Source organism: Nerophis ophidion, unplaced genomic scaffold (assembly GCF_033978795.1).
Source record: "Nerophis ophidion isolate RoL-2023_Sa unplaced genomic scaffold, RoL_Noph_v1.0 HiC_scaffold_35, whole genome shotgun sequence".
Taxonomy (NCBI): domain Eukaryota; kingdom Metazoa; phylum Chordata; class Actinopteri; order Syngnathiformes; family Syngnathidae; genus Nerophis; species Nerophis ophidion.
The window spans coordinates 890,990-918,688 of record NW_026906957.1 but is presented as its reverse complement, the minus strand read 5'-3'; the positions used below and the strand labels follow the sequence as shown (position 1 = coordinate 918,688).

The 27,699-nt window shown below is 41.6% G+C and overlaps 2 protein-coding genes across 2 annotated transcripts; both read left to right on the top strand.

The window, feature by feature from the left end:
- Positions 1 to 414: 414 nt before the first annotated feature.
- Positions 415 to 7,292, top strand: LOC133546645 (gastrula zinc finger protein XlCGF8.2DB-like). Its single transcript, XM_061892443.1, has 2 exons — positions 415 to 669; positions 4,893 to 7,292. Exon 2 carries the CDS (start codon positions 5,365 to 5,367, stop codon positions 6,298 to 6,300), a length of 936 nt encoding a protein of 311 aa, XP_061748427.1. The 5' UTR covers positions 415 to 669; positions 4,893 to 5,364; the 3' UTR covers positions 6,301 to 7,292.
- Positions 7,293 to 9,767: 2,475 nt separating this feature from the next.
- LOC133546636 (gastrula zinc finger protein XlCGF48.2-like) lies at positions 9,768 to 20,724 on the top strand. Its single transcript, XM_061892429.1, has 2 exons — positions 9,768 to 10,119; positions 18,497 to 20,724. The coding sequence occupies exons 1-2, from the start codon at positions 9,912 to 9,914 to the stop codon at positions 19,696 to 19,698; spliced, it is 1,410 nt and encodes a 469-aa protein (XP_061748413.1). The 5' UTR covers positions 9,768 to 9,911; the 3' UTR covers positions 19,699 to 20,724.
- The last annotated feature ends 6,975 nt before the right edge of the window (positions 20,725 to 27,699 follow it).

The following is a 27,699-nucleotide window of genomic DNA, read 5'->3' as shown; positions in this document are numbered from 1 at the left end:
GCACCACTCACTATTGTCCCAGTGAAACACGTGTTTGAAGGAAGTGTGCACCACTCACTATTGTCCCAGTGAAACACGTGTTTGAAGGAAGTGTGCACCACTCACTATTGTCCCAGTGAAACACGTGTTTGAAGGAAGTGTGCACCACTCACTATTATCCCAGTGAAACACGTGTTTGAAGGAAGTGTGCACCACTCACTATTGTCCCAGTGAAACACGTGTTTGAAGGAAGTGTGCACCACTCACTATTATCCCAGTGAAACACGTGTTTGAAGGAAGTGTGCACCACTCACTATTGTCCCAGTGAAACACGTGTTTGAAGGAAGTGTGCACCACTCACTATTGTCCCAGTGAAACACGTGTTTGGCCAACATTTGTTCCGCGGTTGAGAACACTTCGATGACGTCACACAGGAGGAAGAACAAAACAAGATGGCGTCTGGCGGAGAATACGTTGTATTGGTTATTATGGTTTCTAGGTCTTAATTACAACGTACATGTGCACATGTGTGTCGTTTAACGCGGTAAACGTCGTTATTAATTGTTTGTATGCGGATACATTAGTCTGAGTGCACTTTGACGTGCTAGCCTAGCCTGCTGGTTAGCTTAGCTTGTTAGCTGCTAACAAAGAGAGGCGGAAGTGATCGACACATCAAAGCAGAGATCCAATGTAAGTGTAAAGTGTTTTTATTGTGTGAACATGTCTACATTACAAATGATGTGAGGGTTGCTGAATCAGCGACTAACTGCTGCCATTGAAGAAATATTTGTGATGTTAGAAAAAAAAACGATAGCAGAGTACAAGGAGCAACAACATCAACTACTGGACGCTGTTTTCAAGAAACATCAAGTTGTGTTACACATCCAGCCTTCCATCCCTCTTCTTCTGCTTATCTGAGGTTGGGTCGCGGGGGCAGCAGCCTAAGCAGGGAACCCCAGACTTTCCTCTCCCCAGCCACTTCGTCCAGCTCTTCCCGGGGGATCCCAAGGCGTTCCCAGGCCAGCCAGGAGACATAGTCTATTCCCCGTTGCCTCCTACCGGTCGGACGTGCCCTAAACACCTCCCTAGGGAGGCGTTCGGGTGGCATCCTGACCAGATGCCTGAACCACCTCATCTGGCTGTTCTCGATGTGAAGGAGCAGCGGCTTTACTTTGAGTTCCTCCCGGATGACAGAGCTTCTCAGCCTATCTCTAAGGGAGAGCCCCGCCACACGGCGGAGGAAACTCATTTAGAATAGAATAGAATAGACTTAATTGTCATTATATTTGCATATAACGAGATTAAAGACTCCAACTAAAGGTGCGGTAGTGGGAACAAATATGGGTTTAAATAAATAACACAAGAGCTAATAAGGGAAAACTAACACTTGAAATAAACAGACCGCTTCGGCTGTTTGTACTAGTGATCTTATCCTTTCGGTCATAACACAAAGCTCATGACCATCGGTGAGGATGGGAACGTAGCTTGACCGGTAAACTGAGAGCTTTGCCTTCCGGCTCAGCTCCTTCTTAACCACAACGGATCCATACAACGTCCGCATTACTGCAGACGCCGCACCGATCCGCCTGTCGATCTCACGATCCACTCTTCCCTCGCTTGTGAACGAACAAGACTCCTAGGTACTTGAACTCCTCCACTTGGGGCAGGGTCTCCTCCCCAACCCGGAGATGGCACCCCACCCTTTTCTGTACGAGAACCTTGGACTCGGACTTGGAGGTTCTGATTCTCATCCCAGTCGCTTCACACTCTGTTGCAAACCGATCCAGTTAGAGCTAAAGTTCCTGGCCAGATGAAGAGACCTAATCCTGCAGCCACCAAACCGGATCCCCTCAACGCCTTGACTGCGCCTAGAAATTCTGTCCATAAAAGTTATGAACAAAATAGGCGCTTTGGTGGAGTCCAACCCTCACTGGAAAAGTGTCCGACTTACTGCCGGCAATGCGGACCAAGTTCTGACACTGATCGTACAGGGAGCGGACCGCCACAATCAGACAGTCCGATACCCCATACTCTCTGAGCACTCCCCACAGGACTTCCCGAGGGACACGGTCGAATGCCTTCTCCAAGTCCACAAAGCACATGTAGACTGGTTGGGCAAACTCCCATGCACCCTCAAAGACCCTGCCCAGAGTATAGACCTGGTCCACAGTTCCACGGCCAGGATGAAAACCACACTGTTCCTCCTAAATCTGAGGTTCGACTATGCGGCATAAACTCCTTTCCAGTACTTCTGAATAGACCTTCCCGGGAAGGCTGAGGATGCTTCTACATATTGACACAAATATATAAAAAACAGTAACCTTATGACGGATGCTTTTGCAATTGTTTTATTTGATCTTTCCCAACACCTGGTGGCCACAATAATTCATGAAGTCAAGCTCATGGCAAAGAACGTTGAATGATGCGGACATGTTTGTTACTGGATACTTGCTATCAGACTTTTGTTTTGGAGACTTTGTGTACGTATTAAGCAACTATAATTATTTGATATGCTTAAAAGTGCTGTTTTAGCTTAGCTGTTGTGTAGCTGCTAGCTCCTTGTAGCTTACAGCAGGTGTGTCCAAAGTGCAGCCCATAACTATGTTTTTAATTGACAACGGGGAATTTTGAAAATGTGGTATTTGCGTGTCGGTCCAATCAGCAGCAGTTACGCCCTGTTTCATCATTGGACCTAAGTCTTTGGCTTGGTAGGCGGGTACGAGGCTACCAAGCCAGGTGGTACGAGCACGAGCACGGAGGAGCCTTTGTAGTGGTGTCGCAGCTCGGTGGTCGTGCCGTCAGGTAACACCAGGAAGGTTCCTTCTGTGCGATATTGACTGGTGCTTTTTTTCTCCCTGGACTCCGACTTCATATCTGGTGTTGTCCTTCAGACCTCGGCCAAGAAGCCACGTAAACAGTGTGAAGAATGTGGGCGATAAGAGTGTGTGTGCGTGGGCATGAACTTGCACCCACTTTCAACTGGAACTCAGGACATATGATTAGTTGCACGGCCTATTCTAATCTATATTAAACAGCGTCCGGGGCTTGCGTCCACTGCGGGGGTGCGTCATCGCTCTCTCGGTGTGGGTCGTTGCGCTCTTCGTCTGCTGGCCGTTGTTTCCTCCTCCGTGCTGCTCTCCCGCTCGTTCCTCCCTCGCCCTTTTTGTACTCTAGCAGCAGATAGACAGATTGTAAGCAGGTGTGTAATATACGCACCTGGCTCAGATTGCCGCTGCAGTGTCGCTTCGCGTGTGTCATGCCTCTCCTCGCCGGCGCATGCCCCGCCTCCTGGCCTCCAGGTGGGCCCGCGCTGCTGCTTTCCGCCCATTGTCGGCCCGTCGGCTGTGTCTCTCCACACATACAATGTCTGCTTTCACTGGGATGCCCACTGATGGGATGTTCATATCTTCCCGTTTAGATGAAGAATTAATCATCGCAAACGGTTAAAAAGGGTGGGTGCAAAAGAGCACATTACTTAATCTTTCTAGCCATCTGTCTAAGTTGGATGTCAGTGTTGACCAAGTTCTCGGTTTATGTCCACAACCTTCTACTACATAAGTGAGAAGCATGATTTATATTCTAGAATTAGCTTTCACCATCTTAGAGGTGAGGAAGCAGCTCAGTATGTCAATATAGCAGCATAAGCTAGTTACTTCTGTGATCAATGCGCCACTAAAAGTAGGTCCTTAGCGTTAGTGCTTATAATAACAATATCACTAATACTTGGTTAATATTCAGGTCACAAAATGTAAAATGAGTATAGTTGGCAGTTTTTGGATGTTTTTTGGAGGACTTTGTGGGTGTAATAGAGGAGCTCCCATTGACTCCAATATTAGCTGATTTCTGCTCATGTTTATTTACTAATTAGAATTCATAAATATTTAAAAAATATGCCTCACATAAGGATTGTGAATGATAGGCAACATTTTAAAAAAGTGCAGTTTCCTTTGAATTTGTCAGATAAGTAAACAGTCCTTCAAATTAAAGATGTAAAACAATTGAGGTGGTTTATAGATATTATCCACTATGAAGTTACAGTAAAACTAAGCACACAAGGGAAAGTACATTCATATACACATGAAGTACACACATGTGTAAGAATCATGTTAAACACCAAAATATTGTCTTGTTCTCCTAAATCCAATATCGAGTATCCTTTGGTGAGCTGACCGTATCGTCACACCCTTAGTTGAAAGCACACCATCCCCATGACATGACACTTCCACGTGATGTAGAACAGTAGTCCCACATTTTAAACATACACACACATCTGAAGAATATTAAAAAATAAAATTGGTGGGCCAAACAAAATGACTTGGCGAACTAATGTTTGGTATGGGCGATATGACCTCAAATCTATATCCTAATAACAATACATGTCACGATATATAATTTGGTGTATAATTGATACTAGAAGAATTTTAAAGTGGGTTACAAAAGCTCCTAATTTGGCAGCTCACATATGCAGTAACATATTGTATCATTTATAATTGTATTATTTTGTTGAAAAAAATATTTTTAATGTACTTGTTTATTTACTGTTAATATCTGGTTACTTTATTTGAGAAAATACTACTGGAAATGATGTAATATTTTACTGCATATTTCAACAACTAAATTAGGAGACTCTGTAGCCTGTTTTAAAATGGTTCTATTAGTAATTCAATATGAAATAATATATCGTAAAATCAATTTTAAACCAAATCGTTTATCCATAGTAAAAAGTCCTGTTGTTCTAGTTGGTTTTTATTTTCCTGTGAAAAATGTTGTAAAGAGTAACGTGTTTGTGCATCACTGAGATTTCAAGACAGTTCATACAATAACTTGTTTTTCCTAAGTGCATGTCAAAGTACTGAATGCATTATGTGACTGAGCAGAGATGGATGTTTCTCAAACTTGTGTTTGTCTTGCAGACGTCTGTGAAGAACATCTTCACCCTGAGCAACAGAAGTGGAGCTTCAGGATGCAGACGGAGGAGCCACAGCACAACCTCATTAAGAAGGAAGAGGAATACCCACTGATCCCCCATTTTAAAAATGAAGAGGAACACCCACTAATCCCCCATTTTAAAGAGGAAGAGGAGGACCCACTGACACCCCATTTTAAAAAGGAAGCAGTGGATCCACAGACCCCTCACATTAAGGCGGAAGAGGAATACCCACTGATCCCCCATTTTAAAAATGAAGAGGAACACCAATGGCTACCCTTTTTTAAAGAGGAGATGGAGGAACCACTGACACCACATTTTAAAAAGGAAGCGGCCCTCACATTAAGGCGGAAGAGGAGGACCCACTGACCCCTCACTTTAAAGAGGAAGAGGAGGAACACAGCATCAGTCAGCAGGGAGAGTGTCTTGAAGGACTGGAGGAGGTTGATGTCACCAAGATGCCAGTGACTGGTGTCCCTGTGAAGAGTGAAGAGGATGAGGTGAAAGGTGAAAGTGAGGAGAGGGGAGGGGGGGAGCCTCCAAGCAGCAGCTCAACACAACACATGACAACAGAAGCTGATGGAGACCACTGTGGAGGATCACAAGCAGACAAGCTCTTAGCTCCACTATCAGATAGTGAGGACACAACGTCACACTCTCCTGACACTGATGATGAAGACTCTAAAGATGATAAGACATGTCACACTGACAACACTCACTTCACATCTTCTCACGCTCACAAAACTTTTAAATACCAAAGTCGTCTGAAAAGGCACATGAGAACACACACTGGAGAAAGACATTTTTTGTGTTCGATCTGCGGTAAAGATTTTACTCAAAGATACATTTTGAAAATACACATGAGAATACACACTGGAGAAAAACCTTTTTCCTGCTCAGAATGTGGTAAAAGTTTTGGAAAAAATCAAAGTTTAAAAGTACACATGAGAACACACACAGGAGAAAAACCGTTTTCCTGCTCAGAATGTGGTAAAAGTTTTGTAAGAAATGAACGTTTAAATGTACACATGCGATCACACACTGGAGAAAAACCTTTTTCATGTTCAATCTGCGGTAAAGATTTTACTCGAAGGGACCATTTCAAAAAACACATGAGAATACACACTGGAGAACAACCTTTTTCATGTTCAATCTGCGGTAAATATTTTGCTCGAAAGAACTACTTGAAAATACACATGAGTACACACACTGGTGAAAAACCTTATACTTGTTCAGTATGTTGTAGAAGTTTTATACAAAGTATGCATTTGAAAAGACACATGAGAATACACACTGGAGAAAAACCTTTTTCATGTTCAATCTGCAGTAAAGATTTTACTCAAATGCACCATTTCAAAGCACACATGACAAGACACACTGCAGACAAACCTTAAACATGTTCAGTGTGTTGTAAAAGTTGTATACAAAGTCCGTATTTTGAATAGACTCATGAGAAGACACCCAGGAGAGAAAGTGTTGAGTTGCAGTGTGTGTGGTGAAAGATTGTCTTCTAAGTACCAGTGTAAGAAACACAAGTGTGCTGGTGAGAACAGCAGCAGCAAATGAAACTGCAGGATTTGAAATAAACTGTCCAGACTTTGACTTTCTAACAACATCAGCACATAGATTCTAACATTTATAGATTAGATATTTCAGATTATTGCTTTTTTCAGTCAAGTACATGTTTTAATATACAACATTGTGTACTTTTATTTAAAAATGAACACCACACTTTGACTGTAAAGATGAGAATAAACAGGACAAAACATGTTACGAATACTTTTTATGTGTATAGAGATATTCAGAAATCATGTTTGATTTTTAATGATGTTGTAGAGTAACTCCTTTAAATGATGTACATATTTGTTTTACATGTGTTCATACCTTTGCTTTTGAATACACATAAATCCCTCTTAATTCAAATTTAGTGGTTCACACTTGAAACATCTTCTGGACCACTTCTGGAAACATATTATTGTTTACTTTATACATTTTCAGCAGTTGTCTTTTATACAAGATCATTTACTTTTAAAATGTGTGACTTCATGAATCATTTGTTGGCTCTCAATAATCCATTCTTTTAATTATCTTTATTTCTCCCTTTTGTAATATGAATATTGTTTTATATGTATGTCCCCTTTATGCAATATGTAGGTTAGAGAAAATGGCAACATATGTGGAAAGTTATGAAGGATAGTTTTGTTTTTAATAATCTACATTTCTTATTTTTTTTTAAAAACTACACATGACAATTAAAAAAAAAAGTTGTTTATGATTTTGTTCCCCCTTTTTTAGAATCCCTCAAACATTATCAATTTCAGAAAACATGGGGAAGTTTGGATTGTTAGGGAAAAGTCAATAAAAGTCAATCCATCCATTGTTTCTACCACTTGTCCCTTTCATTTTTTATGTATAGCATTTAATCACAAACTTGTCAGCCAAAGGGTGTTAAGTTTTGGAAAAACTCCTTCTGTCAGAGTGCTGTTCAACACTGCAAAGAGGAACCCAAGGATGTGCAGGACGCTGAGTAAAACACATTTTTTACTGCGGAAATCTACTCACAAAAACAATCCAAACAGGAGGAAACAAAAAGCGACAGTGCGAAAGAGAGAAGACAAAATGTGTATTGTGGACAAAATAAAAGATACATATATACACAAATAAACTTAACTTGGTTTGGAGTTACAAGACGTGCACACTACAAAACAACACCAAGATGGATGGCACTGGGAATGGCCAAGGTAGCAAAATACTCAAAGCATGTAATCAACTGGCATGATGTGGAATCGCTGAGTGCCATCCAGCTGTCAATGTGCTGCTTAAGTAGCACCAGGGTCAATCGGAGGCAGCTGTGCACGTCCCACAACTCCGCCCACAAAGGCAACACAGGGACTTTAGGAGGAAGGAGAAATGTAAGAACAAGATCAACTGCACTAAAAGAGAAAAACTGACAATACAAACCACTAGGTGGCAGCAGGTGGTGACAACTTCCCTCAAATTAAATTTGGGAAAAAATGGACTGAGCATAAGAGATAAATCATCACAAATGAAGTTAAATCATTCAAAAGTTTACCTTTGTAATTCACTTCTATCCAAATAAATCCAGGATGGTTCTCCAGAATGTTCCATTCGAGAATGCTGTCAAACTGTTATGTCTACTAGGAAAATTAAATTCCAATACATTGTTAAATATTTGAATATTTTTACGAAAATAAGTTGTATGTCCTTGTTTAGAAATTTTGAAATTGACAGGTTTACTTTTATTTTCACAATAAGTAAATAGTATATAATAAAATAGTTTTACCGTTGTGGGAAACTGGTTGTACTTATTCCTCTCGCGAGATTTGCAAAAGAGCTGGTTACTTGTTTCTCTCGCGAGATCTGACAACACTGCGCGCGAACCAAACACGGCGAGGATAAAGCAAGATGGCGTCTGACGGTGAAGACGTTATTGCAGTCGTCACAGTTCAATGTTCTTAATCTGTGCCTCCATGTACACATATATGTCCTTTATTACACTCTAGTAAATAGAGTAAACATCGTTAATAACTGTTTGCATCCGGTTATATTAGTCTGAGCGCACTTTGATGCTTCTCGAGCTAGCTTAGCCTGCTAGTTAGCTTAGCTTGTTAGCTGCTAACAAAGAGAGGCGGAAGTGATCAAAACACATCACTAAGTAAAGATCAAGTGTGAGTGTAAAGTGTTGTGATTGTGTGAAAATGTGCCAAAGAACCACAGCAGAGTACGAGGAGGAACTTTGTCCAACAAAAGAGGAGAAGGAGCGACAACATGAAAAACATCAAGTTGTGTTACACGGAACAGGTTTGTTTACTTCTTACTCTCACATCTTTACTAACTTTGTATTTCATAATTAACACTATTCTTCAATAGATTGTCTACAGGAAGATGAATTGTTATGTGAGGATGATGCACTGATTGTTTTACATTGTTCATAAAAACGAGACAGTGTCAGACACACAATATTTATGAGAGGTTGATGTTTGTAACAATGTGTATCAACATGTTTACACAAAACTCACACAGTCACCGGGGGAATATTCCAGAGAGCAGGTTAAGTGCAAAGTCCTGAGTATGTAAAGCTCGAGAGTTTTACCTCCAAAAATAAGAAAGGTAAGACAAAGTCAGAGTCAGTTACCATGGTTACTGATGCCGTAAACCTAGCCTGCTAGCTGGCAGGTTTGACAAGTTATATATGTGTGTCAAAGCATACTGACCTGTTATTTCCTTCATGTCGGTGCACCCTCCCTGAGATCGGTAGGTTGTGAGTTCAAACCCCAACCCAGTCATACCAAATACTATACAAATGGGACCCATTACTTCTCTGCCTTGCACTCAGCATCAAGGGTTGTAATTGGGGTTTAATCACCATAAAAGTTATTCCCGGGCGTGGCCACCGCTGCTGCTCACTGCTCCCCTCACCTCCCAGGGTGTGATCAAGGGTGATGGGCCAAATACAGGAAATAATCTCCCCACACCTAGTGTGTGTGTGACAATCATTGGTACTTTAACTTTTTAACGTGGCTGTGATTGTCAAAAAAACAAAGCCTGATCTAAAGATGACATCTTGATCTCATACCATCTCAAACCAATTGGCCGTTCATTATTAAATGAAATGTCTTATAGTCGCTTAAATTTGTCTTTAACCAAGCAACACTGTTTTTTCCAGTTACTCATCTAATCGGAAACATTTCCAGTAGAACACTTGATTAATAACATTTTCAATAGCCACAGCCCTATATTTCATGTACAATTTAATATTTAACATGTAGGAGTTAAAATGTGTTTTGTTTGTGTCCTGTAGACATCCATCAGCTGATTGGACACCAAGAAGAATGTCTCCCTCATCTGCAGGGGGACAGTTTCACTGTAAAGATGAGGTGGCGACTTGTCCAGGGTGTACCCCGCCTTCCGCCCGATGGTAGCTGAGATAGGCGCCAGCGCCCCCCGCGACCCCGAAAGGGAATAAGCGGTAGAAAATGGATGGATGGATGGATGGTATCCACAGCCCTCACATTTTAAAGGGGACAAGGAGGTTCCACAGCCCTCTTATTTCAAAGAGGAAGAGGGGGGAGAGTGTCCTGTAGGGCAGGAGGAGGCTGATGTCAGCAAGTTTCCACTGACTGTTGTCTCTGTGAAGACTGAAGAGCATGAAGACAAACCACCTGAGTCCTCACAGCTTCATCACAGTCCAAGTAAGCACAACATCCACATATCATCTAATACAATGTTTGTGACACATGTTCATCCGGGGGCCACATTTATCACTAAAGATGAAGATATGTTTGCTTTTTAACACCACCATTTAAAAATGATTGCTCATCAATCATCAACAGTGTAATTGCTGGGGTGTAACCATGTGACCTAGAGGCCGTCCTCCTTACCTCACGTGGTCAAATGAAGGCAAACATTCAATATGGCTACTGTTTATTTACCTTTAGCAGCACATATGTCAGCATATTTCAAAGGTTTAGTGGTGAAGATAAGAGATGTACACCAAGTACCATTTTTTTAATTAATACTGGTTCCTAATTATGTCGTCCATGAGGACCGTGAAAATTTTGGATTAAAGACACAACTATTTGTATTTTTAATTCCAGCTGACTGAGTCACATTGAGTTCAGCTGCCGCTGCTACACATTACAATCAGCTTTGAATAATGACAAATAAGGAAGCAACCAAAGTTTGATGTGTGTGTTATTGAGAAGAAGATGACATAAGTGCATTTCACCTTGCACTGCACACATAGTTGACTTCTTTAAGACTTCAAATAAACAGCTCCTGATAAAAGACTTCCCTGCTCTGAGATGTTACAGAACATCATGTTGGAGGTGTTCAACCTCTTGTGCTAGTAGGAATGCTATTTAAAATGACTTTTTCCACTTTTTTATTTCCACAAATGACATGTAGTACCAAAAAAAGTACCGACAAATACTGGTATCGATTAGGGTATCATATCGATACATTTCCAACGATTTATATCCCTACTTAAAATACAAGCCAGATATCTTAAAAAAATAATTTCAACGTTTGTGTGGATTTAGTTACTTCTCTGCTGTCCAGCGATGTCTCAATCAATCTAGTTTATTAGTACTAATTAGCAAAGTTGTCTTGTCTTTCTAAAGTCTTTCTTCCAATAGCCTCCTAGCGGTAAAGTTGTCCGATTGCAAACTGAGGCAGTATTTGTGACTGATAAAACTTTCGGCGAATCAAAATTTAAGAAATTGTACCGGAAAGTTAATTATGTTTGAAGATGGCTGATAGAAACACAATCAGAATCAGAAACACTTTAATAATCTCAGAGGAGAATTTAAGATTTTCAGCACAATCCCATTCAAGAGCAGACAAACATTACAGGGAGACAGAACAGGTCTGCCAACTTCCGCCGCCCCTTAAAAAAAGGTGAGAAACTGGTAAAAAGGAGGAGAGGTGAGAAAAAAAAATCAGTCTAAGCCTGGGACCCTGGAGAGGGGATCCAGACTGAGGCCAAAGAGAAAACAAAAATCTAATATCCAGCGCCGGGGACCGGGCTCGGCGTGTAGTTGTTGACAACCTGCTGCTCCACTTTGACATGTTATGCTTACAAGAGACATTCCTCCCAAAACTAGACCTGGGGCTGTTGAATTATATTAATGATGGGAATTGTATGAGGGAGGATAGCGGGAGGTGTTGCTGTGCTCTGGCACAAAAAGCACGATCCAGTTATTAGTGTTATTAGGCTCGAAGTGTATTGCTGTTCAGTATAAGTCCGACAATAGGGAGTTTATTGTTCTCAATGTGTACACTCCGTATGAATGTAAAGACAATGAGGATGAATCCATGTTTAAACTTGCTTTTATTAATTCTTTTATACAGGATAATCACTGTACGTGTATTTATGTGGTCGGTGACTGGAATGCTGATATTTCTGATGGCAGCTCTGATAATGCAAGACACCTAATACAGTTTTGTGATGATAATGCACTCACCTTATCTAGTCAAGGGTTGTTGCCAGCTGATAGCTACTCTTATATTAGTGAAGCCTGGCACACAACATCATGGCTTCGGGTGGGGGGACGGGTCCTGACTGTTGTTTGTGCTTAGCCACCAAACAGCAGCTCAGAGTACCCACTCTTTTTGGATTCCCTTGAGGGAATACTGGAGAGTGCTCCCTCGCTGATTCCCTTGTTCTGCTGGGGGACTTCAACACTCATGTTGGCAACGACAGTGAAACCTGGAGAGGCGTGCTTGGGAAAAATGGCCGCCCGGATCTGAACCCAAGTGGTGCTTTGTTATCGGATTGTCACGGATTGTCCATGACAAACACCATGTTCAAACATAAGGGTGTCCATATGTGCACTTGGCACCAGGACATCCTCGGCCGCAGTTCCATGATTGACTTTGTAGTTGTGTCATCGGATTTGCGGCCTCATGTTTTGGACACTCTGGTGAAGAGAGGGGCAGAGCTTTCTACCAATCACCACCTTGTGGTGAGCTTGTGAGGGTCTGCTGGGAACGCCTAGAAGAGTTTCCTGTCAGAGAGAGTTTCAATTCCCACCTCTGGAAGAACTTTGAACATGTCACGAGGGAGGCAGTGGATATTGAGTCCGAGTGGACCATATTCCGTGCCTCTATTGTCGAGGCGGCTGATTGGAGCTGTGGCCGCAAGGTGGTTGGTTCCTGTCGTGGCGGTAATCCTAGGACCCGCTGGTGTACACCAGCAGTGAGGGATTCCATCAAGCTGAATAAAGAGTCCTATCGGGTCATTTTTGTTCATGGGACTCCAGAAGCAGTGGACAGGTACCGACTGGCCAAGCGAAGTGCGGCTTCAGCGGTCGCGGAGGCAAAAACTCGGACATGGGAGGAGTTTGGGGAAGCCATGGAAAACGAGTTCCGGGTGGCTTCGAAGCAATTCTGGTCCACCATCCGCCGCTTCAGGGTGGGAAGCAGTACACTGTCACTGTATGGTGAGGATGGTTTGCTGCTGACCTCTACTGCGGCTGTTGTTAATCAGTGGAGGGAATACTTAGAAGACCTCTTCAATCCCACCAACACATCTTCGTATGAGGAAGCAGTTCCTGGAAAATCTGTGGTGGGCTCTCCTATTTCTTGGGCCGAGGTCGCCGAGGTAGTTAAAAGCTCCTCGGTGGCCGCCCTCAGGAAACATTTGGTGATTTAACCCCCAACCCTTGATGCTGAGTGCCAAGCAAGGAGGCAATGGGTCCCATTTTTATAGTCTTTGGTATGACTCGGCCAGGGTTTCAACTCATGACTTTCCAGTCTCAGGGCAGACACTCTAACCAAAAGGCCACTGAGCAGGTCGATGGTTAATGCATCCTAAATAGAAAATAAACCTTGAGCAATTGAGTCATTGGTAGCCGCTCTATTCTGCTTTCAAAGTGCTCTAAATAACATCTTAAAGGCCTACTGAAATGAAATGTTCTTATTTAAACGGGGATAGCAGGTCCATTCTATGTTTCATACTTGATCATTTCGCGATATTGCCATATTTTTGCTGAAAGGATTTAGTAGAGAACATCGACGATAAAGTTTGCATCTTTTGGTGCTGACAAAAAAGCCTTGCCTTTACCGGAAGTCGCAGACGATGATGTCACAAGTGTGAGGGCTCCTCGCGTCCTCACATTGTTTTTAATGGGAGCCTCCAGCAGCAAGAGCAGTTCGGACCGAGAAAACGACTATTTCCCCGTTAATTTGAGCGAGGATGAAAGATTCGTGAATGATGATATTGATAGCAAAGAACTAGAAAAAAAATAAATAAAAATAAGTTAAAATAAAAGGCGATTGCATTGGGATGGATTCAGATGTTTTTAGACACATTTACTAGGATAATTCTGGGAAATCCCTTATCTTTCTATTGTGTTGCTAGTGTTTTAGTGAGTTAAATAGTACCTGATAGTCGGAGGGGTGTGTCCACGGGTGTCTTGACGTCAGTCTCTGAGGGAAGTTGACGGCAGCTGCATGGACGGCGCAAGCTCAGCTGATCTACAGTAAGAGGAGAGTTTTTATCACAATTTTCTCAGCGAAACCTGCCGGTTGACAAGTGGTCGGGAACCATGTTCGCTTGACCGTTCTGATCCATAGTAAAGCCGTGTGTTTGTGTGGCTAAAGGCTAAAGCTTCCCACCTCCATCTTTCTACTGTGACTTCTCCAATATTAATTGAACAAATTGCAAAAGATTCAGCAACACAGATGTCCACAATACTGTTTAATTGCGTGATGAAAAGAGACGACTTTCAGCCTGCAAATGGTGCTGCGCTAATATGTCCCCTCCAACCAATAACGTCACAAACACACGTCATCATTCCGCGACGTTTTCAACAAGAAACTCCGCGGGAAATTTAAAATTGTAATTTAGTAAACTAAAGCAGCCGTATTGGCATGTGTTGCAATGTTAATATTTCATCATTGATATATAAACTATCAGACTGTGTGGTCGCTAGTAGTGGCTTTCAGTAGGCCTTTAAATCCACCTTTAACATTTTAAAGGGGAACATTATCAGCAGACCTATGTAAGCGTCAATATATACCTTGATGTTGCAGAAAAAAGACCATATGTTTTTTTAACCGATTTCCGAACTCTAAAAGGGTGGATTTGGCGATGTAAACGCTGTCGGAGCAATGACCTTTCACCCGTGACGTCACAACGGGAAGCAATCAGCCATTTTCTCAAACACATTACACACACAAGTCAAATCAGTTCTGTTATTTTCCGTTTTTTCGACTGTTTTCCGTACCTTGGAGACATTATGCCTCGTCGGTGTGTTGTCGGAGGGTGTAACAACACCAGCTGACTTACGTGGAGTGTGCTAATCAGACATATTACTGGAAGCTAATCGATGCTAACATGCTCTTTAGGCTTGCTGTATGTACATATTGCATCATTATGCCTTATTTGTAGCTTTAATTGCATCCAGCCTTTCCCTCCACCCACATTTAATGCCAAACAAACACATACCAATGGACGGATTCAAGTTGCACCAGTGGTCAAAAGATGCGAAAGTCCCTCGTTTGTTCTGCACACCTTACCGACGATAGCGATGCTACGACAGAGATGGCACAGAGATGGCACAGAGATGTGTGGATATCCTGCGACACTCAAAGCAGATGCATCTACAATGATAAAGTCAACGAAATCACAAAGTTGAGTTTTGTTGATGTTATTGACTTATGTGCTAATCAGAAATATTTGCTCACGGTATGACTGGAAGTTAATCGATGCTAACATGCTATTTAGGCTAGCTGTATGTACATATTGCATCATTATGCCTCATTTGTAGCTATATTTGCATCCAGCCTTTTGCTCCACCCACATTTAATGCCAAACAAATACATACCAATTGACGGATTCAAGTTGCACCAGTGGTCAAAAGATGCAATCGTTGGTTAGAAGGCGATCGCCGAATTCGTCCTCGTTGCCGATGTCTGTCGTGATATGGCCCAATAGCTTCAGTTTCTTCTTCTATTTCGTTTTCGCTATCTGCCTCCACACTCCAACCATCCGTTTCAATACATGCGTAATCTGTTGAATCGCTTAAACCGCTGAAATCTGAGTCTGAATCCGAGCTAATGTCGCTTTCTGTTCTATCCGCCATGTTTGTTTGTATTGGTATCACTGGATGACGTCACAGGAAAATGGACAGGCGGATATAACGACGGTTAAAATCAGGCACTTTAAAGCCGTTTTTTGGGATATTGCGTGATAGGTAAGATTTTGAAAAAAACTTCCAAAAATAAAATAAGCCACTGGGAACTGATTTTTTATTGGTTTTAACCCTTCTGAAATTGTGATAATGTTCCCCTTTAAATACACACTGTAAGTATATATGTAATGTAGTCACACTCTTAATAACATGTCATATTTACATATCTTTCTCATTTTAAGCATACAATGTCTGCTCTCAGTGGGATGCCGACTGATGGGATGTTCATATCTTCCCGTTTGGATGAAGAATTAATCCTCATAAATGGTTAAAAAAGGGTGGGTGCAAAAGAGCGTATTTTCGAGTCTTTCTTGCCATCTCCAGGTCTAAGTTGGATGTCAGAGTTGACCAAGTTCTCGGTTTATGTCCACAACCTTCTACTTCATAAGTGAGAAGCATGATTTATAATGTAGAATTAGCTTTCACCCTCTTAGAGGCGAGAAAGCAGCTCAGTATGTCAATATAGCAGCATAAGCTAGTTACTTCTGTGATCTATGCGCCGCTAAAAGTAGGTCCTCAAAGGCCTACTGAAATTAGATTTTCTTATTTACACGGGGATAGTAGGTCCATTCTATGTGTCATACTTGATCATTTCGCGATATTGCCATATTTTCGCTGAAAGGATTTAGTAGAGAACATCGACGATAAAGTTCGCAACTTTTGGTGCTGATAAAAAAGCCTTGCCTTTACCGGAAGTCGCAGACGATGAAGTCACAGGGGTGAGGGCTCCTCACGTCCTCACATTGTTTATAATGGGAACCTCCAGCGGCAAGAGCTATTCGGACCTAGAAAACGACAATTTCCCCATCAATTTGAGCGAAGATGAAAGATTTGTGGATGATGATATTGATAGCGAAGGATGAGAAAAAAAATAAAAAAAAATAAATAAAATAAAAAGCAACGGCTCCGGGCAGCGGCATTGTGAGCGTTTCAGATGTAATTACACACATTTACTAGGATAATTCTGGAAGATCCCTTATCTGCTTATTTTTTAATAGTGTTTTAGTGAGATTGTAAACACATACCTCGAGGTCGGATGGCTGCGGTGAACACCCAGTGTCTTAAAGAAAAGCCGAGGAGCCAAGCTCACAGCTGCCTTTTAAACAGCTACTGCAGGAGGACAAATAATGATGTCTCCGGTAAGATATATATCACAATTTTCCCATCCAAAAACATGCTGGTTGACGTAGAGAAACATGTTCGCTTGACCGCTCTGTGTTAAAAACAAAGGTGCAATACACCGTTTTCCACCAACAGCACTGTTCTTTTTAGTCTCCATTATTAATTGAAAAAATAGCAAAAGATTCAGCAGAACAGATGTCCAAATTACTGTGTAAGTATGCGATGAAAAGAGACGACTTTTAGCTGTGTGTTATGCTAAGCTAATATTTCCTGACAGTCCGTGACGTCACGCGCACACGTCATCATTCCGCGACGTTTTCAACAGGAAACTCCGCGGGAAATTTAAAATTGCAATTTAGTCAACTAAAGCGGGCGTATTGGCATGTGTTGCAATGTTAATATTTCATCATTGATATATAAACTATCAGACTGTGTGGTCGCTAGTAGTGGCTTTCAGTAGGCCTTTAACGTTAGCGCTTATAATAACAATATCACTAATACTTGGTTAATATTCAGGTGACAAAATGTAAAATGAGTATAGTTGGCAGTTTCTGGATGTTTTTTGGAGGACTTTGTGGGTCTAATAGAGGAGCTCCCATTGACTCCAATATTAGCTGATTTCTGCTCATGTTTATTTACTAATTAGAATTCATAAATATTTAAAAAATATGTCTCACATAAGGATTGTGAATGACAGGCGACATTTTAAAAAAGTGCAGTTTCCTTTGAGTTTGTCAGATAAGTAAACAGTCCTTCAAATTAAAGATGTAAAACAATTGAGGTTGTTTATAGATATTATCCACTATGAAGTTACAGTAAAACTAAGCACACAAGGGAAAGTACATTCATATACACATGAAGTACACATATGTGTAAGAATCATGTTCATTGTCACACCCTTAGTTAAAAGCACACCATCCCCATGACATGACACTTCCACGTGATGTAGAACAGGAGTACAACATTTTAAACATACACACACATCTGAAGAATATAAAAAATACATATATTTGGTGGGCCAAACAAAATGACTCGGGGAGCCAATGTTTGGTATGGGCCATATGACCTCAAATATATATCCTAATTACAATATATGTCACAATATATAATTTTTTTATACGATTGATAATAGAATAATTTCAAAGCGGGTTACAAAAGCTCCTAATTTGGCAGCTGACATATGCAGTAACATATTGTGTCATTTCTAATTGTATTATTTTATCGAACCCATCCATCCATCCATCCATCCATCCATCCATCATCTTCCGCTTATCCGAGGTCGGGTCGCGGGGGCAGCAGCCTAAGCAGGGAAGCCCAGACTTCCCTATCTCCAGCCACTTCGTCTAGCTCTTCCCGGGGGATCCCGAGGCGTTCCCAGGCCAGCCGGGAGACATATCTGGTTACTTTATTCGAGGAAAAAAAATACTGGAAATTATGTATTATTTCACTGCATATTTCAGCAACTAAATTAGGAGCCTGTGTAACCTGTTTTAAGATAGTTCTATTAGTAATTCTATATGAAGTAATTTAATCGCAAAATCTAATTTAAACCATATCGTCTATCCACAGTAAAAAGTCCTGTTGTCCTGGTTTGTTTTTCTTTTCCTGTGAATAATGTTGTTAAGAGCAGCGTGTTTGTGCGTCACTGAGATTTCAAGACAGTTCTTACAATAACTTGTTTTTCCTAAGTGCATGTAAAAGTACTGAATGCGTTGTGTGACTGAGCAGAGATGCTGTGTTTGTCTTGCAGACATCTGTGAAGAACATTTTGACCCTGAGCAACAGAAGTGGAGCTTCAGGATGCGAACGGAGGAGCCACAGCCCTTCCACATTAAGAAGGAAGAGGAATACCTACAGACCCCCATTTTTAAAGAGGAAGAGGAGGACCCACTGACCCCTCACTTTAAGGAGCAAGAGAACCTGCTGACCCCTCACATTAAAGAGGAAGAGGAGGACCAAGAGGCGCCGCACATTAGAGAGGAAGAGGAGGAAGAGGGCATCAGTCAGCCTAAATGGTTGGAGGAGTTCCCAGTGACTGGTGTCCCTGTGAAGAGTGAAGATGATGAGGTGAAAGGTGAAAGTGAGGAGAGGGGAGGGGGGGAGCCTCCAAGCAGCAGCTCAACACAACACATGACAACAGAAGCTGATGGAGACCACTGTGGAGGATCACAAGCAGACAAGCTCTTAGCTCCACTATCAGATAGTGAGGACACAACGTCACACTCTCCTGACACTGATGATGAAGACTCTAAAGATGATAAGACATGTCACACTGACAACACTCACTTCACATCTTCTCTCTGTCACAAAACCTTTAAATACCATAGTTATCTGAAAAGACACATGAGAACACACACTGGAGAAAAACCTTTTTCTTGTTCACTCTGTAGTAAAGGTTTTGGACAAAGTCACCATTTGAAAGGACACATGAGAACACACACTGGAGAAAAACCTTTTTCTTGTTCAATCTGCGGTAACGATTTTACTCATAGGCAACATTTGAACACACACAAGAGAATACACACTGGAGAAAAACCCTTTACTTGCTCAGAATGCTGTAAAAGATTTGCGCGAAAAGCAGAGTTAAAAAGACACATGAGAATACACACTGGAGAAAAAACATTCATATGCTCAGTTTGTGGCAAAGGATTCTCCCAGAAGGGACATTTGGTAAACCACACAAAAACACACACTGGAGAAAAACCTTTTTCATGTTCAATCTGTGGTAAAGGATTTACTCAAAGGCACCTTTTCAAAGCACACATTAGAAGACACACAGGAGAAAAACCTTTTTCATGTTCAATGTGTGGTAAAGCTTTTACTCGAAGTGACCATTTCAAAGCACACATGAGAATACACACTGGAGAAAAAACATTTTTATGTTCAATCTGCGGTAAAGATTTTACCCGAAGGGACCATTTCAAAGCACATATGAGAATACACAATGAATAAAAAACATTTTCACTGTTAAGAATGTGGTGAAGCTTTTGTACAATGAAGCACTTTGAAAGTACACATGAGAACACACACTGGAGAAAAACCTTTTTCCTGCTCAGAATGTGTTAAAGCGTTTGTGTGAAAAAGCACATTGAAAGTAGCCATGAGAACACACACTGGAGACATACCTTATTGTAACCTGGGTGACAAAACCCCATTAAATATCCTCATTTAAATATCCTTTTAAAACCCCATTGAATATTGTTTGTAATTAAATCTTCCTATTTAAATAATTGTATTTAAATATCCTCTCAAAACCCCATTGAATATTATTTCTAATTAAATATCTTTCTATTTAAATATCATTTTACTTAAATATCCTATTTATTTTCGTGTCTTTGCGTGCGTCATTGCGTCACGCGGTCACGTGACCTCGTGCGTCATTGCGTCACGCGGTCATGTGACCTATTGCGGGAAGCATAAAATCCAGTAGTGGGCTGCTTCCAGGAAGAGCGAGAGGGACGTTGCTGCAGGAGCCAACTACTGAAGCCGTGGGTCGTCGTGCGAGAGTGTTTAAGTGGGATTTATCTGCGGAATTGGCCATGTTGGATGGCGAGCTAGAGCCTGAAGCTTTATGCCTGGAACTGAACCAACCCAACTGAATCCACCCAACCGAGCCGGGCGGCTAGGAGGCTCCTCAGCAGCCGCTCTGTTTTTTCCCTTTGGTTTTCCATAACGCAACGTGTTCATTTCTGTCCTCCTGAACTTTCACATTTTCCCCGTTACCTTCACTAAAACCCCTCTGGACACTGCCACCACAACGTGGACTTTGCGAGGTCGTTTAATGAAGTGTCGTGTTGCGCCTATACCATTCTTGGTAAAAACAAGGACTGAATCAAGTACTGTATCACATTGTAAATATTGAACGGTCTGTAATTTATGTTGAAAATGTGAATGGCCATTCCAATTTACATGTCTTTTTGTTGTTGTTTATTTTTCCTATAACTCTTTAATATAATTTGGTACCATTTAAACATAAAACCTGTGTTCAGTCTTCATTACTCTCCATTCCTAGAGCTGAATTGAGTTTCTTCTGATCTAGCCCAGTTATATAATTCATTGTTTACTTAATACTTGTACAGTGCTTTACTTAAGTAACATGCAGGCTACATTATACATATATTGTCAAAGTTTTATACAAAGTCTGCTTTTGAAAAGACTCATGAGAATACACACAGGTAAGTAAGTGTTGAGTTGCAGTGTGTGTGGTGAAAGATTCTCTTCTAGGCTTCACGGTGAAAGAGGGGTGAGTGCGTCTGCCTCACAATACAAAGGTCCTGAGTAGTCCTGTGTTCAATCCCGGGCTCGGGATCTTTCTGTGTGAAGTTTGCATGTCCTCCCCGTGAATGTGTGGGTTCCCTCTGGGTACTCCGGCTTCCTCCCACTTCCTGTCAAAGTTTGTTGTTGACGAACCCCATGATGCGGAGACGGAGTCAGGCATTGAATAAGGAAACATGGTTTTAATATAAAATACTAGAACAAAACCAAACAAAGGGTACAAACAAAAAGCACCCACATGGGAGGATAACAACCCAAGAGAGCTAGCATGGGAGCTAGAAAACAAAAAGGAAATTTAGCTTGGAAAACAGAAGTCGTACTTGTACTTAGAAAACAAACTGGAAGCAGGGAACAAAAGGCAGTAAGCTAAAAACCGCAATCAAACATAGCTTACAGCAACGCTGCATGGACAAGACAAGATACGACAGGTAGCAAAGACAAGTGCGACATGTGGCAACGGCAATAATCCAGCACTGACCGGAGGAAAAAAGCAGGTAAAATAGGAGCGGGCTGATTGTAGCCAGGTGTAGCCAGGTGCCAATCAGCCGCAGCTGAGGGAAAAACAGCACACAGGGAGACAAACAGGAAGCTGGACCAAAATAAGAGTGCTGACAGGAACTAAGGACAGGATATTCTAAACACATAGAGGAGAAACTAAAACACAAACTGTCAGTGGCAAGTGTGACATTTCCCAAGACATGCACCTGGGGATAGGCTCCTCCCACCTCCAAAGACATGCACCTGGGGATAGGCCCCTCCCACCTCCAAAGACATACACCTGGGGATAGGCTCCTCCCACCTCCAAAGACATGCACCTGGGGATAGGCCCCTCCCACCTCCAAAGACATGCACCTGGGGATAGGCTCCTCCCACCTCCAAAGACATGCACCTGGGGATAGGCTCCTCCCACCTCCAAAGACATGCACCTGGGGATAGGCCCCTCCCACCTCCAAAGACATGCACCTGGGGATAGGCCCCTCCCACCTCCAAAGACATACACCTGGGGATAGGCTCCTCCCACCTCCAAAGACATGCACCTGGGGATAGGCTCCTCCCACCTCCAAAGACATGCACCTGGGGATAGGCCCCTCCCACCTCCAAAGACATGCACCTGGGGATAGGCCCCTCCCACCTCCAAAGACATGCACCTGGGGATAGGCTCCTCCCACCTCCAAAGACATGCACCTGGGGATAGGCCCCTCCCACCTCCAAAGACATGCACCTGGGGATAGGCCCCTCCCACCTCCAAAGACATGCACCTGGGGATAGGCCCCTCCCACCTCCAAAGACATACACCTGGGGATAGGCCCCTCCCACCTCCAAAGACATACACCTGGGGATAGGTTGATTGGCAACACTAAATGGTCCCTAGTGTGTGAATGTGAGTGTGAATGTTGTCTGTCTATATGTGTTGGCCCTGTGATGAGGTGGCAACTTGTCCAGGGTGTACACTGCCTTCTGCCCGATTGTAGCTGAGATAGGCACCAGCTCCCCCCGCGACCCCAAAGGGGGATAAGCGGTAGGAAATGGATGGATGGATTGTCTTCTGAGTAGCAGTGTAAGAAACACAAGTGTGCTGGTGAGAACAGCAGCAGCAAATGAAACTGCAGGATTTGAAATAAACTGTCCAGACTTTGACTTTCTAACAAAATCAGCACATAGATCCTAACATTTATAAATTAGATATTTTGCATTTTTAAGTCAAGTACATGTTTTAATATACAACATTGTGTACTTTATTCAAAAATAAACAACACTTTGACTGTAAAGGTGAGAATAAACAGGACAAAATACTTTTATATGTGTATAGAGATATTCAGAAATCATTTTTAATTATTATTGATGTTATAGATTAACATTATATGGTGTATATATTTGTTTTACATTTGTTAATACATTTGCTTTTGAGTACTCATAAATCCCTCTTAGTTCATATGTACTGGTTCACATCTGAAACATCTTCTGGACCACTTCTGGAAGCATATTATTATTTACTTTATATATAATTTCAGCAGTTGTCTTAATCCTTGTGTGGTGTTCGGCTCTGTGGGACCCGTTTTTAATGTTTATTAAAAGAAAAATAATACAATTAATGAATTTTCCAAACTGAGACTCACTGGCTTTGGCTCATTTTCTGTGAAGAACATATATCAGAATACATATTTAATGAACACACACCATACACCCCCCTACACATTTCTGTTACATATAGGATGTTCGGGGTCCCCTGGACCCGGGGCTAATAGAAGTGTGGAAATTGATGTTCTGTTCACACACACACACACACACACACACACACAGCAGGCCTAGACAGGAGGAGGACAGAGTGTATGTACACAGAACATCAGAGGGTCAAACGCAAGGTTGCAACACTACCTGCAAACGCCGTTCGCTCTCCCCTTGCTGTACAACCCTGGGCCAAATGTCACCATTGATGAACAGCTGATGCCTTTAAGGGGCCGCTGCTCCTTTCGGCAGTAAATACCATCCAAACCTGCCAAGTATGGTACAAAGATCTGGGCTGCCTGTGATGTCACTTCCTCATATGCTTGGAACTTGAGGGAGGAGCCCCCAAGAAAAAACAAGGAATGAGAGTAGTCCTCGACATGTCTCAGGGACTCCGTGGACACAACAACACATGCAACTATTTTTTTTACTTTGCACAAACTGGGACAGGAGCTCCTGAAGAGGAAGCTGACCATGGTGGGAACAATAAGGAAAAACAGGTCAGAGCTCCCACCTCAACTGCTGACTTCAAAGAACAGGCGTGTCAAGTCTTCCAAGTTTGTATACACGGCTGACACATCCCGGGTATCCTTTGTGCCGAAGAAAGGCCAGAATGTGGTGCTCATGTGTACACTGCACGGGGAAGGAAGAATCTGTGACCAGGAACATCACAAACCAGAGATCATCATGGATTATAACGCCACAAAAGGAGGGGTAGACAACATGGACAAGCTGGTGACGGCCTACAGCTGCAAACGGAGGACTTTACGCTGGCCACTGGTGATAATATTTGACATGTTGGACATCTCAGCGTACAACTCCTTTGTCATTTGGATGGCACTGAACCCAGAGTGGAAACGAGTGAAGCTCCAGAAAAGACGGCCCTTCCTTGAGGATCTGGGAATGGCATTGGTGAGACCACAAATGGAGAGAAGAGATCCTGTCCCCAGAACCCCAGCCTCTGCAGCCATGGTGAGGAGGATTCAGGAGGAGAATGCTGGTGGCCTGTCTGCAGAGCCTGAAGTAAGTGTGTGATGCTGTTGATACATGTCTGCCACTCATGTCTTCTTAAAGAGAGACAGAAGTCTTAGTAAAATTCCTGATCTTTTCATTATTCTGGGTTGTGAACACCAGCAACAAGAAGAAGTGTACGGACCCAAGATGGAGAGGAAAACAACACGTATATCTGCAACACACACACACAGTAAAGCTCTGCCCCTCAAGTGTTGTATAGGCTAGTGGCTACAGGCCATGTGTTCAATGTGTTGTCTTCACTGCTATGTTTACTCTGTGTTCATGTTGTTCAGCTTGTGTTGTGCACCTCAATGGCTTACATTTCAAGTTCAACAAAATAAAAGTCGGTAGTTTCTAAAAAGCTTGCTTCACTTGCAAATTTGTTTCCACTCTTATCTTGATTTTAATTTATTTTCTTTATTATGTTTTAAATAATACGTTGTAATTGTGACCTAACAAAGGTAAAGGGCAGATATTAACCATATGTATTGTTTATACTCCTTGTAATTGGAATAAGGTCAACATCTTTTCAGTATTTTAACATAAATTGCTTGCTTGTGAGGCATTAAAAGTCACAAAATGCAATGGGTCCATCAGACCCAAAAACACTGGCTGAGTAACAACAATATGGACACCACACAAGGGTTAATACTTATACACTAAACATGTAAAGGAGGAATTGGAAGTCTGGGACACTAAATAAGGCACACTTGGAAGTAATGAAGTTCTTTGTGTGTGCAGTTGCAGCAGAAGTCCACAGGAGGGCGCACGTTCCCTCTTAATAAGTCTGGTTCTCTCTCTCTCTCTCTCTCTCTCTCTCTCTCTCTCTATTTCTCTCTCTCGCTCTCTTTTTCTCACTCTCTTTGCCCCTCTCGCTCTCTCTCTCTCTATTTATTTATATATATATATATATATATATATATATATATATATATATATATATATATTTTATATACATATATATAAATGTATATTTAATTCATACGCTAAACGTGTATTTAATATTTATACACTAAACACGTTTTTAATATTCATATATTAAACAGTTGTTTAATTAATACTTATACACTAAACATGTAAAGGAGGAATTGGAAGTCTGGGACACTAAATAAGGCACACTTGGAAGTAATGAATTTCTTTGTGTGTGCAGTTGCAGCAGAAGTCCACAGGAGGGCGCACGTTCCCTCTTCATAAGTTTGGTTTTCTCCCTCACTCTCTCTCTCTCTCTCTCTCTCTCTCTCTCTCCTCTTTCTCCCTCTCCCCCACCTTCCCCCCACATATTGGCCATTCTCCTATTTTTTTACATCAGTTTTGTGTCTATCATTATCCATCCATTTCCTAACGCTTATTCCCTTTTTGGGGTCGCTGGCGCCTATCTCAGCTACAATTGGGCGGAAGGCGGGGTACACCCTGGACAAGTCGCCACCTCATCGCAGGGCCAACACAGATAGACAGACAATATTCACACTCACATTCACACACTAGGGACCATTAATGGATTTGAACCCAGGACTGCAGGACCTTCGTATTGTGAGGCAGACGCACTAACCCCTCTTCCACTGTGAAGCCCGTGTGTCTATCATTATATATATTATATTGTTTCACAGCCCAGCCCTATTGTTTTTTTTTTCAAATTGCTGTTTTTTTAATTGATTTCGATTTGATGTCTTTTGCAATATATATTGACATTGTTTTATCGCCCAGCTCTATCGGCTTGTTTCCATTTTTTTCTATTTCTTTCTCTCTATGTGTCATGTATTGGTTTAGTTTAACGGCTCAGCCCTTTGGGGATTTTTTTCAGAAATACTATTTTTTTAATTGATCTTGTTCGATAATTATTGATATCGTTTCATCGCTCAGCCCTATTGGCCTTTTTCCTTTTTTATTCAATTTTTTTGTAATTATATATTTTTTTACATAAGTTAGGTTTCTCATACACTTATATTCATGCACTAAACATGTTTTTACTATTTCTACACTAAATAAGTATTTATTATTCATACACTAAACAAGTATTTAATATTCATATATTAAACAGTTGTTTAATTAATACTTATACACTAAACATGTAAAGGAGGAATTGGAAGTCTGGGACACTAAATAAGGCACACTTGGAAGTGATGAAGTTCTTTGTGTGTGCAGTTGCAGCAGAAGTCCACAGGAGGGCGCACGTTCCCTCTTCAAAAGTCTGGTGCCCCCCTCCCCCCACATAAGTTATGTGTCTAGTTTTATCGGCCAGCCCTATTGGCCATTTTCCTACTTTTTTAACATCAGTCATGTGTCTATCATTATATATATTGTATTGTTTTACAGCCCAGCCCTATGTATTTTTTTAAATTGGTTTCGATTTGATGTCTTTTGCAATATATATTGACATTGTTTGATCGCCCAGCCCTATCGGCTTTTTTCCATTTTTTTGTATTTTTTCTATCTATGTGTGATGCTATTAAATTGATATATCGGTGTCAGCCAGCGATCCTTGGTCCGCTTCCGATGGTGCGGAGGCTTGGAGGCGTGTGTGGACTAATGGAGGGGGTGTTTCCACCAGGCGTGTATGGAGGCCTATTTCATTCAGGGGAGGAGCCAGAAATGATGACGTAAGAAGCCCCGTGACCGCTTCAGGAAGCAGTACAGATTTGCCGGGGAAATTCGACAAGTTATAAACCGCCCAAGCTCCATCGAAAATGTTGTCTTTTGAGTCTTGTGGTCAGTTGGGAATATGGAGAGAGAATAGAAACAGTTTTTTAAATGCCACTAGAATCAAAGAAGGATGACAAACTGAATCAAAACAACAAACTTGATGTCCATTTCATAAACATTAGATTACTGATTGTTGTTGGTAACGTCAACAAAACTTTGATAGCACAAAGGTTGGTGCATTGGCCTTTTATTCTACAAGACGTGAGTTCCATTCTTGGCAACGTCAGTTCCCAATTGTGTTTATCAATGGAAAACAATACACTTATTAAAGTAAAGCTTTCCGTATTCATTATTTTTAAGCAGCTACCAGAAATCCATAGCTGAATAAGGGAGAGGTTTTGTAAAAAAAAAACACAAAAAAACGAATAGTCTAAAAGCAAAAATAAAAATGAACTAAATCTCCTCTGTTCTGTACATCATTGTCCAAGTGACATTATATTGTCATCTTCCTCTTTATGCCATTTCCTCAAGGTGACAGAAAAACATGATACAACCTGCCTATCATGTGATTCTACCATGTTGGCAAAATACAAACACACAATATATTGACATACATAACACATAAAACATGGAATTAGAAGTGAACAGTACCCATCCCTACCAGCAAGTGTTGTTGTACTGGAAACTAATTTACAAACACAACTTCATCACACACAATACTCCACTATGGAATTGTTCGTACATTAAAATGAGAAACAAATCCATCTTTGTACAGCAATGGTTTGAAAAAGGCATTTG

Excerpts from the sequence above, each read along its gene's own strand:
- LOC133546645 (XM_061892443.1), top strand. The coding sequence starts at position 5,365 with ATGCCAGTGACTGGTGTCCCTGTGAAGAGTGAAGAGGATGAGGTGAAA.
- LOC133546636 (XM_061892429.1), top strand. The coding sequence starts at position 9,912 with ATGGATGGATGGTATCCACAGCCCTCACATTTTAAAGGGGACAAGGAG. Across the intron at positions 10,120-18,496 it reads ACAGCTTCATCACAGTCCAA|ACATCTGTGAAGAACATTTT; the intron begins GTAAGCACAACA and ends TTTGTCTTGCAG.